Source organism: Vombatus ursinus, unplaced genomic scaffold (genome assembly GCF_900497805.2).
Source record: "Vombatus ursinus unplaced genomic scaffold, bare-nosed wombat genome assembly UNPS02007284.1, whole genome shotgun sequence".
Lineage (NCBI taxonomy): Eukaryota > Metazoa > Chordata > Mammalia > Diprotodontia > Vombatidae > Vombatus > Vombatus ursinus.
The window spans coordinates 14,622,285-14,638,565 of NW_020947062.1; the positions used below are offsets into that span (position 1 = coordinate 14,622,285).

At 39.2% G+C, this 16,281-nt stretch overlaps 1 protein-coding gene across 1 annotated transcript; it reads right to left on the reverse strand.

The window, feature by feature from the left end:
- TMEM179 (transmembrane protein 179) lies at nt 1–15,766 on the reverse strand. The gene is made up of 4 exons (XM_027849048.1): nt 15,462–15,766; nt 5,195–5,332; nt 4,018–4,096; nt 1–180 (listed from the first exon to the last, which is right to left on the reverse strand). Exons 1-4 carry the CDS (start codon nt 15,764–15,766, stop codon nt 1–3), a joined length of 702 nt encoding a protein of 233 aa, XP_027704849.1.
- Between the last annotated feature and the right edge of the window lie 515 nt (nt 15,767–16,281).

A 16,281-nucleotide genomic window follows, 5' to 3' on the forward strand; every position in this document is an offset into this window, starting at 1 on the left:
TTAGATCATGCCGCTCTTGTCATCTTGAAAAAAGGTCCTCGACGAGGCTCGGCCCAGCAGCAGCTCCTTCTCGTGGATGAGGTTCTCCAGCAGGTCCTCCTGCCGGTAGTTGTGGTAAACCTTCAGGAAGGCCAAGATGGTGATGCCCAGCCAGGCCAGCCAGGCAGCCCAGAGACCAAACTAGGACAGAAGGACAGAGTGGAAGGGTCTGAGGGGGGCACAAGGGAAAGCATCATCCCCTGGGGTTGGGGGCTGGGAGTCGATAGTTCCGAGTATCGGGAAGAGTGCTTAATAAAGAGGGGTTGCAGAGAGAAAGCAAGGTAGGCAGTTGGGCGATCAGTCCATCTGTTGAGTGGATTTGGTGCCTTACAGTGTTCTGGATTTCTGGCATAAGCAAGAGAAAAACAGAGTCCCTCTGCCCTGGGCAAATCTCCAATCTCAGCACTCAAACAGAAACAGATGGTAGAATGTAAGCTCCCTGAGGTCAAGGGCTGTTTGTTTTTTGTCTCTCCATCTAATAGCTAGCAGAATGTCTTGCCCATAGTGGGTGCTTACTAAATGTTTATTGAATTGAATTCAATAACCACTTGTCAAGGATTATCAAGTATGTGTTGGCCTAGATGCTCTCTGAAATCTGTTCTAAAATTCTATGATTGATGATCTGAGAGAGCAATAAACAAAAGATAATCAGACATCAAGTTGCAAGTTTCAGCCAAGTAGGAATTCAGGGAGGGTGATAACCCCGGAGGTTAGGATAGTCAGGGAGTACTTCACAGAGGAGGTGGGCCCAGATCGGTAACATCTTCTCCATCCTCCAGTTGTCCCATTGAAAAATTAGGTCAATAATCCCTGCCCTGCTTACCTCATGGGGTGTTTATGAGGAATAAGTGAGCAAATAAATGGGAAAGCATTTTAAAAAGTTAAAAAGAATGATTCAAACAAAATAGTAATAATAACAATAATAAATGATAATAAATAACTCTATTTCTGTAGTGTTTTAAGATACTTTACAAAGCATTAACCTGTGAGGTAGGTGGTATAAGTATGATTATCCCCATTTGATATATGAGAAGGCAGAGTCTCAGAGACATTAAGTTGATTTACCCATCATCACACAGCTAGTGTTTGACAGAACCAGGAAATAACTCTAGGTTTTCTGAACAGGAATTTTTCCACTCAACCACTCTTCATTACATGACAGACTGATTATCATTGTCTATTATTACCATTGTTTATTGGTATTTTCCAACTTAGCAACCAACATGAATCAAAAAAGCACATAGCTGCCCCTATTTTTACCTCCCTGAGCCCCAGCAAACTCTAGCCCAGGTTGGCCTGATAAGTCTAGGAACCCAGACGGGAAGGTGGCCCTCCCAGCTTTAGTTTCACTGTTCTATCTCACCTTCAGGGGCAAAGGGGTTTTTCAACAAAGAGCCCTCCCCCAACCTAAATCACTACCCCATTAGGTTGTGAATTTTTTCAGGGCAGGAACTATCTTTTGCCTTCTTTATTCCCAGCACTTAGCCCAATGCCTGGCACATAATAGAGGCTTAAGAAATATTTCTAGATTGATTCTCTTACCCCCAACCAAAATCAAAGACCAACGGGGGCAGCCCTTGGATTTTCATTCTTATATTCCTTGGAAGGACATGTCTCTTTTGTTTCTGAATCCAGGAGAAACTACAAAAATACTTTGTTTGATGACAGCTAGCACTATCTGGGACCCCTCTGATGCCTGCCTTTATAAGGACACACCAAAGCACAGTCTGTGATTCCTTTGGGACAGTGTTGTTTTTGGTACCCTACACATACTTCCCCTTCCTGAGGAAGGACAAGCAGACAATCCCCTCATTTTACAGAGGAAGAAATATATTTAGAGAGGGCAATCAGCTTGCTCAGTGTCACACAGAACATGAGCAGCAAAGCCAGAACCAGAACAGAGGTCTGACTTCCAGTCCAAAGCTTTCTCTGCTAACTCCAGCCTGCCTAGTGAAGGCTTAGCTGAGCAAAGTTGACTTAGCCTCAGCACTAAGAAATGTGGAAAGCTAATCATCCTCCAGTGGCTTGGATGACTTGCATTTCTTTCGTTTTTTAGACATTTGGGGAAGTGATCAATCAAGAAGAAGAATAATTTAATAAGCTTCAAGATGGAAAAGTCTGACCAAGAACCTGTTATGCTCAGGAGTAGGGGACATAAACTAAAGCCATTTTAGACATCATTTGCATAAAATTCATTTAACACTTCTCTTTTTTTGCTTTATGAAAAAGTTTATTTTTACATAAATAAAATTGTTATTTTTTAAATTCTTTTTAAAATATTTCCTTTATCGTTAAAATAACTGCCATGTGGGAGAGAAAAGGGTATGGGATTAGGAGTCTGAAGACCTGAATTCAAATCCCAGCTCTGCTCATGTGACTTTGGGAAAGTGTAGCCCAAAACTATCTGGGCTTTAGTTTCCTGATGGGTGATATGAAGCATTTGGATTAGATGATAGATGCCTAAGGTCCCATCCAGATCCAGAAACCCACTCACTACCTGTGTAATCTTTGGAAGTCATTTAAATTCTCTGGGCTTGAGGTTTGCAAAGTACTTTCCTCTTAAAAGTGGATAGAGTTCTAGACCTGGAGGCAGGAAGATCTGAGTTTAAATCCAGCCTCAGACATTTACTAGCTGTGAGACTCCGGGCAAGTCACTTAACCCTGTTTGCCTCAGTTTCCTCATCTGTAAAATGAGCTGGAGACATGGCAAAGTCATGAGTTTGGACATGCCAAACCGCTTCCATATCTTTACCAAGAAAACCTCAAATGAAGTCATGAAGAGTGGGACACAACTGAAAAATGACTGAATTTCTCTTAAAAACTCTGTGAGGTAGGCAGTAAACATGTTATCATCCATTCTGATAAGGAAGGACCAAATAAATTTGCTTAGGGGCATACAACAAGGCAGCACGAAAAGATCTTGGTCTCAAGCCCAAGACCTCCTGCCTTCAGGGCCAGTTCGCAGTCTCCAAACTTCTCATTTCACAGATGAGCAAACCTAGGATTGAGGAGATGGTGACTTGCCCAAAGTCCCATGGACGGTAAGCATCAGAGAGTCAGTATATGAAACAGGTTCTCTGACTCCAAAGTCACTAGTCTCAGCCTGCCACATCTCGTGGCCTCCCAACAAGCTGAGCTAAGGTCTCTCTCTTCTAATTCTTGATATTGGTTACCATGCTGTAAAGGTTTGAAGGGCTGTCTAATGGAAGAAGGCTCTGTCTTGCTCTGCCCAGCTCCAGGGACACTGCTAAGAATAGTGGGAGAAAGTTACAGGGAGAAAGACACTAACTCACTACAAGGAAGAATTTGGTAAAAAAAAAAAAAAAAAAAAAAAAAAGCCTAAAAAATGGAATGGGCTACCTCAGGAAAGAATAAGTTAATAATGACTTCTCTAGGCCTCAGTTTTCTTATGTGCTAAATAGTGGGATTGAACTAAATGACACTAGGGTCCCTTCTAGTTCTCGACCCATGATCCACAATCCCAGCTAAGTGGTGGAGTGGATAGAGCTCTGAACCTGGACTCAGGAAGACCTGAGTTCAAATCCAGCCTCCAGAACTTACTAGACATATGACCCTGGGAATATCATTTAACATCTGTCTGCCTCAGTTACCTCAACTATAAAATGGGGACAATAATAGCACCTACTTCCCAGGGTGATTGTGAGGATCAAATGAGATAATAGTTATAAAACAATTAGCACAGTACCTAGCACATAGTAAGAGCTTAATAAATGCTTGTCTCCTTCTCTATTGTCTCCCCATAACTGGATATATTCCAGCAGAGTCTAAATATCCATTTATCAGAGAGATTGTAGAAGGTTCCTTCTCAGGCAGAAATGGACTAAATACTCTCTAAATTCCCTTCTAGGTTTGTGGAATGAGCCAAAGGGCCAAGTTAGTAGGACTTCCCCTCAACCCTAGAATAGCCCTCCTTAACAGTTAGCAGCACTCCTCACCCAATCTCACAGTCACACCTACCTGGGCAAGAGAAAACTGGTCATAAAAGGCCGAGTTTTCAGGGTTCAAATCCAAGTCCATATTCTGAAGCTCTTCACAGCTAAAAAGGCAAAGATATAGGGACAGAAAGTTATTTCCAAAATTCCCCTTTGCCCCGCAAGGGAGCAGTCCCACTTCGAATGATTTCCTTCCGTACAGAAAAGTCTCTGAGAAGAAAGTAATATAAATGCAAAGAAAGCAAATCCTGGGTTTTGACACTGCTTCTTCCAATAAACCTGATGTGGTCTCCTCCCAGCACTTGGAAAAAATCAGATACTGCCAGTGCCAAGGACTACCAAAAGGAGTACCACAAATATTTCATAATTAAATTGGAAAGAAGAACAGCAGGTTATACATCTGTCTACTGTGAGAAGCATCTAGCCCAACACTCCCTTCCCACTTCATCTTACAGATGAGGAAATGGATTACCCAGGTAACCCAGGTCATTTGCCTGTAGAACTAGTGTTCCTACTTAAGGAGATGCCTTATCCCTCCCCTTAAAGTCCTCCCTCATTTCCTCCTCCAACCTTAGTTGCAGGACTGCCAATGGGCAAGAATAACCACCATACTGTGATGCCCTGTTCTTTTGCCTTAACCTAGGATACATGACTACTCACATACCTTGGATGAGATGGGAGTCAACAACTCCATTCCTTCTGATGAAATGAAAGACCACCAGCCCTTTACCATCTGCCATCCCATTGCCTTGTAAGATCCTCCAGTCTTTATCAACTGCCCTGTCTCTACAGCCCACAGTTGCCCAGTTCCATCATCTGGCCTCCTTATGGAATCTAAGAACATCTGGACCTTGCCATGTACAATGTCCATCATTTTATCCTTCTGGACTTTTCTATCCTTGCTGCAGCTGAACTTTCTTTCATATGTTGTCTCTCCCAATTAGAATATGAGCTTTTTAAGGGAAGACGCTGTCTTGCTTTTTCTATTTGTATCCCCAGAGCTTAGCACAATACATGAAACGGAGTAAGCAATTAGAAAAATGCTTTTTTTTATTCATTCATCTATTTGAACATAGAGCTGCCTTGAATTAACTTCCTTTTCATTCTCAAACACACACTCGTGCACACACAAACACACACACACACACACACACACACACCCCTTCCCCCCAGGGTATAGAAAGCAGAACACAAGCACATACCTGTTGGGCATGCTGCCTTTCTCTGTGATGGCATCACACCACATGTCAAATCCCACACTGATGATAGTACAGGCAATGAAGACTACGAAGAGGATGAAGATATTAAGCATCAAAGCCGCAAATGATTCAAGGCAGGTCCTGTAGAGAGGAGAGCAGAGATAAGGCTCAGAAACAGCCAACCCATGGCATCTGCAAGCTCTCTGAGAATCCAGAACTCACTGCCCTGCATCCTGGCAGCCTCTCCTCAGAGCCCCATATAGCTGCTTAATTCAGACCAAGCAGGTCTCATTCCCTCTTCACTTGGATGCATTTGTACTTTTGTAAATGACTAGCCAGGACATTAAACCACCAACAGCAGGTAAGCTGGAAGGAGAGTCACACACGACCCTATCCTCATTAACCTCAGGGAAGAAAATCCTAACTGTATAAATGATCACTCCCATTTCTATGATTTTCTAAGGTTTACAAAACTCTTCCTTTACAATAAAACCATTAAGGTAGGGAACTTCTTTTGTATTCCCAGGCTTAGCATAGTGCCTGGCACAAAGGAGTTACTTAGTAAATGTCGATTCATTAATTCATTGATTACTAATCATTATTTTTCAGAGAAGGAAACTGAAGATTAGAAAAGGTAAATGACTTGCCCAGGGTCATTCATTTGGTAGGGACTCCAAGCCAAGTCTAAAAAAGAGCATGAAATCTTTAGCAAAGAAAGTAATTTGAAAGAAATGAGGATTAAACAAATATTTTATGGATTACATGCCACAAGAAGTTTAAAATGCTTATGGTACCTGACTGTTATAAGCCAAACCATTAAAAAATAAAAGAAAAGAAAACCAAATTAGAAACTTTTCACACCTATGGCATGGGGAAGGATTCCAACAGAGGTGACCACAAAGGATAAATTAGACCATTTCAATTATTTTCAAGAATTCTTGACCTTATGGTTAATGTTCTTTACACTATATATCCTCAACATCATTTTGTTTTTCAGTCATTTCAGTCATGTCTGATTCTTCATGACCTCCATTTGGGTTTTCTTGGCAAAGATACTGGAGTGGTTTGTCATTTCCTTCTCCAGCTCATTTTGCAGATGAGGAAACTGAGGCAAACAGTGTTAAGTGACTTGCCTAGGGTCACATGGGCAATAAGTGTCCGAGGCCTGATTTGAACTCAGGAAGCTTCTACTTCCTGACTCCAAGCCCAGGACTCTACCCACTGTGCTACATATCTAACTGCCCTCATCAACGTCAATCCACAACATTATTTGTATCTTGATTGTTGAGAAACTAAACTGGAGGTAATGCTGATACTCTAGAAGAAGGAATCATCCCACTATGGACCTAGGTCTAGAAATATGTGTGTAGGAGCTGCCCCAGACAAGATACATACATACACACACACACACTCACACACACACCCTTCCTATCTTGGGGAAGTACCTTAGCTGAGACGCAAGAAACTACCCTCCCCTCAGAGAACCAGCCAAACTGATTAGGTGGATACAGGGCCATAGTGTTTTCTTTTCTACAAGAACACAGGACTATAGATTAGCAGGATAGGAAAGGTAGATCCAGCTAAAGGCAGTATCATGTAATTAAAACAGCACTAAATTTGTAAAGGATCTTCTTTTGAATCTTGCCTCTGTCACTTTGAACAAATCAGATCTGAAAAATAAGAAAAGGATAGGAAAGAACAGATGATTTAGGTCCCTCCCAGCCCTAAATTCCAGGAATCTACAGACCTGTATTTCATCTGTAAGGAAACATAATAATATTTGTACTGCAGAACTCACTAGATTCAATTCAACACCTACAATGAGCTAAGTACTATACTCATGAGGTGGTAGTGATAACAAAAATAAAATTAAACAATCCCTGGTCATTAGCATGGAAAATCAAATGCAAAATAGAAAAAATAGATAATTGGAATAGATTAAATGAGAAAAAATCAGAAACAACTGAAATCAACAAATGAGAGCTCAATGATCCCTAGAACATAAAATCCTTAGTAAAGAACCCTATATTTGACAAAGCCATGTAGGAAAAAAATCATAATTTCAAAAAAAATTAGGTGTAGACAAATATTTTAAAAATTATATACTGCAATAAGTTCTTAGTGGATATGGTACCTGATTAATACAGGCGCTTACTGTAGAAGGATATTTCTAACCAAATAAATACGAGATAAAAGTGACCACAAAAGAGAAAATAGATAATCTTGATAACATAAAATTAAAAGACTTTTGAATGAACAAAATGCAACCCAGGTAAGAAGTGGTCAATTGGAGGAAAAAAGATCTTCACATCAAATCTCTGACAAGGATCTGACATACAAAATATATAGAAAACACAAACAGATAAGATGAAAAGCCAATGGATAAGTGGTCAAAGAATATGAACAAATAGTTCTCAAAAGAAGAATTACAAACTATTGACCACTTTATGAGAGGTTGTTTAAAAAATTACTAAAAATATAAGAAATACAAAACAAACCAACTCTGAGTTTGACTTCAGACCAAGCAAATTAACAAAGAGGACAAAAGTTGAAGATAACTAATGTTGCATGGGTTACAGAAAACAGGTACATTAATGACTAATAAATTAGTCAACCATTTGGAGAGCAATTTGAAACTATTTCAAGAAAGTTATGAAATATTCACACTTGCTAACCCATATTCATAAACCTCCAGCTCGTCAGTAGCCATATAACCCAAGAAGGTCAATAATAAAAAGAAAGGCTCCACACTCACCAAAATAGAGTACTTTTTGTAGTAGCAAAGAACTAGAAACAAAGTAGATTGGAGAATGACCAAATACATTACGGTACATGAATGCAATGGAATATTACCAAGCTATCTCTAAGAAGCATGATGTTACAGGCCAGAGTTGAGTCAGGCCAAGTTCAGATTGGGAATTGGGATAAAATGAGAAGACACTCACAGACCATGTCAACAAAAAAGTTTACTTAACCATAGCATATTTGTAGCAAATACACACATACAACCTTTGGTATGGTAATGCACTAGTGAATCTTTATTTCAAATAATTTCTTATAAACAACATACTGTGGGATTCTTTTCTCTTTCATTTTACAGGTGAATTCATCTTGTTCAAATTAACAGTTATGATTATTAATTGTATATTTCTCTCCATGTTTTCTTATGCTATTTCTTCTCTTTGCACCTGACCCACTCTTTACAAAGGAGAGGATGGTGAAAGGGAACAAATGTGATCAGCACTAGTGAACTATAATAGAAGCTACCTGCTTCTATTCCACTGCCAGTCCTATATTCTCCTCATCCACACTCCAATCATTGGTTCTTACAATTTCTTTCCTTTTAATCTCCCCTTGATGATTCACCTTCCAAAGTTGACATTTGTTTTGCTTATGAAAAAGACCTCTCCAACTCTCCCCTCTTAAACTCCAATCTCCCCCTTCCCTATCCTTGCCTATATCCCTGTTGAGTTTAATATTATATCAAATCCTGTGTGTATGTGTGTTCAACCCTCCTTTGTTCAGTTTAGATAAGAGTAAAGTTCATGTGATGCTCACTACACCCACCCTTTCCTTTCTGTTTGTATAATCTTCTTTTGCACACCCATAATTCATTCTACCCCTTTCTCCCTCATTTCTTTTTATCCCTTCATCTTCTTAAAATTGTCTAAACAGAACAGTACCACCCATAGTTTCTCTGTTTTTCTTCCTGAAATGAACATACAACTTTTGAACACATCAGGATTCTGAAAGGACCCTTCTCTATTCTCCCCCATTAAAATGTAGGTATTTAATCATCATTTAATTCCAAGTGAATATACCTTTATGGGTTTCTTTCAATTCCTATATTTACAATCAAAGTTTCTACTCAGTTTTAGCTTTTTCATTCTAAAAATTTAAATATTCTCTATTCCAATAAAGATTCATTTTCCCCCATGTAGGATTATACTCAGTCTTTTAAGGTGTCACCCTTGGTTGTAAGCCTATATTTTTTTGCTTTCTGGAATATCCTATTACAAGATTTTCTCTCCATTACAGTAGTTGCTGCCAAGTTTTATTTGATCTTGACTATGGTCCCATGGAACTTGATTTTTTTCATTCCTGCTTATTATAGTGTTTCTCCTTTGTCATAGAGGTGCTGGATTTTGACTATAACATTCCCAAGAGTTTTTACTTTGATTTTCTGTCAGGTCAAGTCTTCCAATTTTCACTTTGCTTTTTGGATCTCATAAATCTGGACAGTTTTCATGGATAATTTCCTAAAATACAATTCTCAGACTTTATTTTTGGTCATAGATTTCAGAAAATCCAACAGTTCTTAAATTATCTCACCTGTACCTGGGGAACTAGGACATACACCAATTAAATTACAGTTCCTCAAAGCATTAAAATAAGTGCATCTTATTTTATTAGGCTTGGCCTATTATTCCAACCTGTGAAAATCTTTTTTGAATCCTGATTGATCATCCAATAAGTAAATAATTCCTCCTCTTAAATGATCTTTTAATGATCTTTTATTTTTTAAAATGCTTTTTTTTATAATGAACAAACAATAAGCATAATGTTATACATTCTATATCTTTCAGTCAATTGTGAGATGGTAAAGATGTCATCATTTGTTGACTATCATTTGAATAAACCTTATTGTTCCCTCCCTACTAATATCCTCATCAAGGATAGTCTTAAATCATATATACATGACCCTCATAAAGACTTTGTATAGATGGGAAGGTAAGCATCTAAATCAGTAACTGTTGAAGTTTTCTGGGTCATCGTTTTTGGAATCTATAGAGTCCAAGATTTTTATGAAAAGTCTGGCATGACTTTTGATAAAGCTAATTAAACTTTTTTTTTCAATAAAAATCTGCCTTCTCTCCCTTCTACATCACCTAACACACACATTAAGAAAGAAAGAAAAGCAAAACAGTTGTTATAAACATATATAGTCAGGCAAAACAAATTCCCACATTGGCCATATCCAAAAAAGTCTCAGCCACACTCTGAGTTCATCTTCTCTCTGTCAGGAGATGGGTAGAATGTTTCTTCATGAGTCTTCTGAAGTTATAACTGATCATTGTGGTGAACAAAGTTTCTAAGCATTTGTCTTGAAGTATTTCAAAGTATTTATCTTTACAATATTATTATGATTGTTTGAATTGTTCTTTTGCTTCTGTTCACTTCACTCTGTATCAGTTCATACAAATCTTCATAGGTTTCTCTGAAACTAGCCCCTTCATCTTTTCCTATAGGCCAATAGTATCTCATCATATTCACAGCTTGTTAACCCATTCCCCCATGATGGGAATCCTCTCAGTTTCTAATTCTTTGCCACTAAAAAAGAGAGATTACAACTATTTCCTTTCAGTCTATACCTCATCTTCTGAGTAAAAGTCTTCTAAGTTCAATCCCTGATTTGTTCTAAACTTGTTTCAAGAATCCTAATCTGAGAATTCCATTCTCTGTGGTCAGGCCCCTGCTCTACTTCTTGAACTCCACAGATCTTACTGTTGGAGCCATACCACTTAACATGGGCTTATGTCTTGAAAAATTTCTTTGCCATTCACTAACCAACTAGCTCTGTGAGCTGAGCAAGTCTTTTTCTATATCCATTTCCACATGTCTCTCTTCCCTGCCCTCCTCCACAAGAATATAGTAAAAATAAAAAGTAACAATGCCACCTATTTTGAAAACTACAAAGTATCATGTAATATAGTCTATCATTAATGATTATGTAAGTAACAAATACTACTGATAACATTTGAAAGTAATATAAATAAATAACACCATTGATATTATTGTAACAATGTTACTATACTAACAATTATAATATTGATGACATTGTTATATTACTAATATTGACAGTGAATATCATAATCAAGAAAGTCATAACTGTAATAATACAGATCATTAGGACAGTAACATCAGTATTTTGATTTCCTATTCTATTAATAATAAATAGCATTATCAGTTTCCAGGAAGTGTGGCAGAATGGACAGTCTTAAATTTGAGGTTATCTGGATTTACATTCTGGCTCTGACACATATTGGCTGTGTGATGTTGATCAAGTCACATCCTCTCTAAGCCTCAGTCTACAAAATGATCTACAAAATGATAATGTTGGACTAGATCAAGGGTTCTTAACCCTTTTTTTGGTCATAGACTCCTTTGGCAGTACAGTAGGTCAGGGTTGAGAAATGAAAGAGGTCAAAGACTTCTCAGAAGCCTCATATCAGTTATTGTTAATATCTGCAGAAGGTGCTGGATGTGGCTAGTACTGTAAACATGACAAAAAGTAAAACTATGTTATCATCAACAAGTATCACATGTGCTCTATGTGCCAAACACTATACTAAAAAAAGGAAAAAATTAGCTGTCAATCTAGGAATTATTTATGAATTAACTGCCTATGTGAAGTCAGACCAACAACTAGTTAGAGCAATGGTTAAAATAAGTACCAAACTAGAAGAAAAAAATAAAGATAAGAAGAAGAACTTATGGGCAATTAGAACAGCTCAAACCTGACTTACTCAAATAAGCTCTTGATGGTGAAAAAAAAGATTAATGAAAAGACATTAACTTTGTCACCATTTCTTACAAAAGTTTGATCAGTATGTGGCAATAACTATAACAAAGAGCCAAAAGAGCCGAAAAAAAAATACTTCAGCCAATCAACACATGAACTCCTTGCTAAGCAGAAAGACCTGGAAGCCGCTGACATCAGTTTAGAGTTTAAACTAATTTGTAAAAGATTACAAAGGAGGATAGTCAAAGATCACAATCAATGTCACTTCACAAAATAGCAAACAGTGGTGGGAATAAGTGGGAGGAGGAACAAGTCTGCAAAAAAATCAAAATATTTGGCATTGAAGCCATATCATTCAGAGAAAGTTTATCATTAAACCTGGAGGACAACAAATAGATGAAAATGAAACAAATCTACCAGAGTTTCTAAAGCAATCACTTTTGATCATCATTGACAATGAGACCACCATGTTTGGACTCCCCAATGGGCAGAAGTGAAAATGGCACCTCAGAAAATAAAATCACGAAGAGCATCTGTAGCACTACTGTAGTAGTAACTACAATACTGTAGTACTAACAGAAAAAAATCCATCCTGGAGGCAACACAGTTTGAAAGCATTTAGAGATTGTTTTTAAGTTGTCTGAAAGAGGGAAACTTTTCGTGGACTATATTATTACCAAAATAAAGAAAATTGAAAGGTAATCAATAACTATGAAATCATATGACCACATTGTCATCTCTATAAACTCTTTATGAGAATGACTTACACATTCATTGAGGGCAATCTTAATGAAACTATGAGAATAGAACAGGCAGAGTTTTCCCAAAAAAAAGCTTCCTGTAGCAGACTACATGTTCAATCACATGATTAAAAGATACAGGGAGTATAAGATTTTGCTGTAGTTGCTGATTCCATAAAAGCATTTGACTTTGTAGAGCAAAAATGTAGCCTCCAAGAAGGAAACTCTTATGTTTATGTTAAAATCATACATTGAAAGATGCAGTCACAGAACTATAACTTCATTCAGTAATCATTTAGCTACAAATACAAGTGAAGCATAAAACACAGAGACAAATGTTTACCAAAACTATTTACTTCTGTCATAAAAAATGCCCTGAGCAAAGTCCAAAAGAAAGAGGGGGTCTTGGTAAATAATGTGACCCTCCATATGCTTCTCTCTGTAGACAATATTTTAACAATTGCATCAAACCCCAGAATACTACAGAACCTCTTTACAAAGCTTTATGGCTACTAAAAAATTATTGGTCTAGCAATCCACACAGGAAAAACCAAATGGATGAAGAATTCCACACAGTTAGATAAGCAAGCAGTTCATTCAATTATATGTATCTTGTGCTCAGACTTCAGATAAACAATGAACTTGTCTGAGAACTGAATGAAAGGAAAAAGGTAACCTGGATTGTATGAGAAATTGCTCAAACTGCTCCCTCACACAAAAGTAGTGCTTTTTAACACCAACATTCTTCCAGTATGTACATGTGTAAATCATAGAATGCCACAATCTCCAAAGAATCAAAATTATAGTAACCCAATGGCAATGGAGAGAAGCATAGTGCATGTAAGTAGGCTCAGCTTATTGCCAACAATGATTTGGAAGCAAGAAGCAGTCAAAAGATTTCATCCAGGAAATTATGATCAGAAAAGGAGGTGGGGCTGTCTTATAGCAATAGGTAGAGATGACAAGTTGATAATCCACGTGCTGCACTGGTAACCACAAAATGTTAAATGCAGTCAAGACTTCCAGTTCATTGGGTAGATCCTTTATGGAAGATATATCAGAAAGCCTAGGCATAAATGACACAGAATGAGAGGCATGGGTGAATTGCAATCTACTGCATGGGAAGGAGTATCCATATCGATGAGCTCATGGATACATTAAATTATTGAAATATTACAATATTAATGTGTAAGTCTCATCTTCATTAAACATCAGGATCTCATAGGCTAGCAACATGGTGAATGCTCAGAAAATGCATACTAATTGACTTAATCAAAATTAACGAATATGTATTAAGCATCTACTATGTTCAAGGCCTTTGATCAAAGCTGGGGATACAAAGATGAAAAATGACCCAGTTCCCTTCCCTCAAGGAACTTACTGTATAATAAAGAGAATGCAACAGGAACCTATCTATTAATATCAATAATAATATACTTCAAAGACCAGTGATATCATTAGGGTAGATCATTCCTATACAAACACAGGTGTCAATTCCTCCACACCGTGGCGGATAGTGTCCTCAAGTTATGTTTATCTTGAAGATAAAGAATTTATCTTGAAAAACCAACCCCTCTGTGGATAAGCCCCTTGAAAAGGGGAGAAATCAGTAGGGCTTCCCTGATTTCCTGATGTCACTAGAAATCATCTCTTCAGACCTAAGGACCTTTCTAAACAATAGAGAGCTTCATCAGATCTAGGGAGGGAAAAGAATAGAAAGAATGCCATTGCTGAGAGCTAACATAGGTCTACCACCCTCCAAAATATGTAAGGAAAGTTAAAAAAAAAATTAAATTTGCCATCCAAATATTTGGACTACATAGTGCCCAAGCATCTGGGAGGGTTCCAAATATCAGATATCTGTAATGATGCAAATGGGATAGTTAAGTGGTGCAGTGGATAGATCATTAGGACCTAGAGTCAGGAAGACCTGAGTTCACATCCTACCTCAGACACTTCTTAGCTGTGTGACCTAAGCTAGTCACTTAACCTCTAATTTTATTCATGTGTAAAATGGAGATAATAATAGCACCTAAATAAATTCAGGGCACTTTGCATTTATCAAGTGAGATAAATGCAAAGTGCCTTACAAGCCTCAAAAGGTTACAGAAATTCTAACTATTATGAGATCTTACTAAATGTTTTCCTCACATTATATCCATGTCGGGGGAGGAAGGGTGTAAGTAGTATTATCCCCATTTTGCAGATGGAGAAACTGAGGCTCTGAGGTGTTAAGTGACTTGCTGGAGGTCACATTACTAATTGACATTATTAAATGACACTAAATGACTAATTGCATTGACTCAAATCCCAACTGCCTAGATTAATGACTGATTTTTCCCATCCAGGAGAAGAAATTTGTTTGTGGGAGAGTGAGGAGAAAGAAAGGCTTTTGTCTCTTCTCACTCAGGCCTTAACCCGGCCCTTTCCTTCCTCACTTTGCACCGTTTCTCCATCTCTCCATCAAGCAATATATGGGAGAAGTGTCCATGGTACTAAAGGGAATGTTCTCTAGGCCAGAGTCAACCGTGGAGAGAGATGACTACGTAATTTTTGCCCCGAGAAGAAGGAAGTTTGCCTGGGGTAGGAGGAGAAGGGGTACAGAGGGGTCAGAGGGGTCAGATCTTTGGATCGTGGATATTGGATAGTGTTTGCACCGGAAGATGTCTATTAGCAAGGACTGGGGACGAACAGAGTTCAATAATGATGGGGACAGTTTGTGTACATAGCGATGATTTTTGCATGGGAGTGGAAACAGTTTCCACAGGAAGGGGATGTTTTCCGGAGGAACTGTTGGAACAAGGGTGTTTACAGGGGGGACTGCACGGAGGGATATGGGAGAGGGTAGCTTTTTACATTTGGGCGAGGATTGTTTTCAGGTGAGGGGGATTGTTTGCACGGGAGTAGGTGGGGTCCAGAGGAGAGAGCTGCGCCCTAGGGACATAGTTCTTAGCCCCAAGCAGGTTAGGCTGGGGCCAGGGGCCGCGTTGGGGCCGCCACTACTTACTCGTCGAATCCCTTGCACAGCAGATAGAGCGACCGCCAGGCTAACCCGATGGCCACAGACAGAGAGAGCAGGGCAGCGAGCAGAGAGTAGTGGCAGGCAGCAGGAGAGCCCCACTCCTGCACGGTGAAGCGCTGATGTTCCTGCACGGTCAGATTGGTGTTCAGCCACATGCCCTCCGTGAAGAGCAAGCAGCGGCCGTGGAAGTCATGGCAGTTCTCAGTCAGTGGCACCACCACGATGAAGCTAAACAGGAAGGCAAGGAAGTAGCAGGAGCCCTGGGCGAAGACTAATTTGTTTTTCCCCATGGTCAGGCCTGGGCACAGGAGCCCCGAAGGGGAGAGGAGGTGAAGGAGAGAGATGAACAGGAAAGAAAAAAGGGGAGAGAAATGGGGGGAAAGGTAAGAGATAAAGGAAAAGAGAAGGATGTGAGAATTCTGAGCGGCAAGAGAAAAAGACAGGAAGGAACGGAGAAGAAAAGGGAAAAGAGGGGGATGAAAAAGAACAAAGACTGGGAGGAAAAGGTGAAAACAGAAAAAGAAATGCAGGAGGACTGGGAGGAAGAGAGGAGAATGCAGAGGAAGAAGAGGAGGTGGGGCAGTGGGCAAGTGAAGAGCTGGGAATCCGCAAAGGAGGGCGGTAGGTTCTCACCGCTGGTGCAGGATCTGGGGCTGGGACTGCAGTCTAGGCGTGGGGGAGCGGAGGAGGATGCGCAGTGGGATCTTGTCCAGGCCACGGCCTCCTCCCCCAGGCCCCTTCTGGCTGGCTTCCCACCATACATCAGGCGCTTGCGCACTCTGCTTATATTGCGGCGTTTTCAGGA

Coding starts and splice junctions, on each gene's coding strand:
- TMEM179 (XM_027849048.1), bottom strand. CDS start 15,766: ATGGGGAAAAACAAATTAGTCTTCGCCCAGGGCTCCTGCTACTTCCTT. Junction 5,333..15,461: donor CTGTGCAAGGGATTCGACGA/GTAAGTAGTGGC, acceptor TCCTCTCTACAG/GACCTGCCTTGAATCATTTG. Junction 181..4,017: donor ACCAGTTTTCTCTTGCCCAG/GTAGGTGTGACT, acceptor CTTCTGTCCTAG/TTTGGTCTCTGGGCTGCCTG.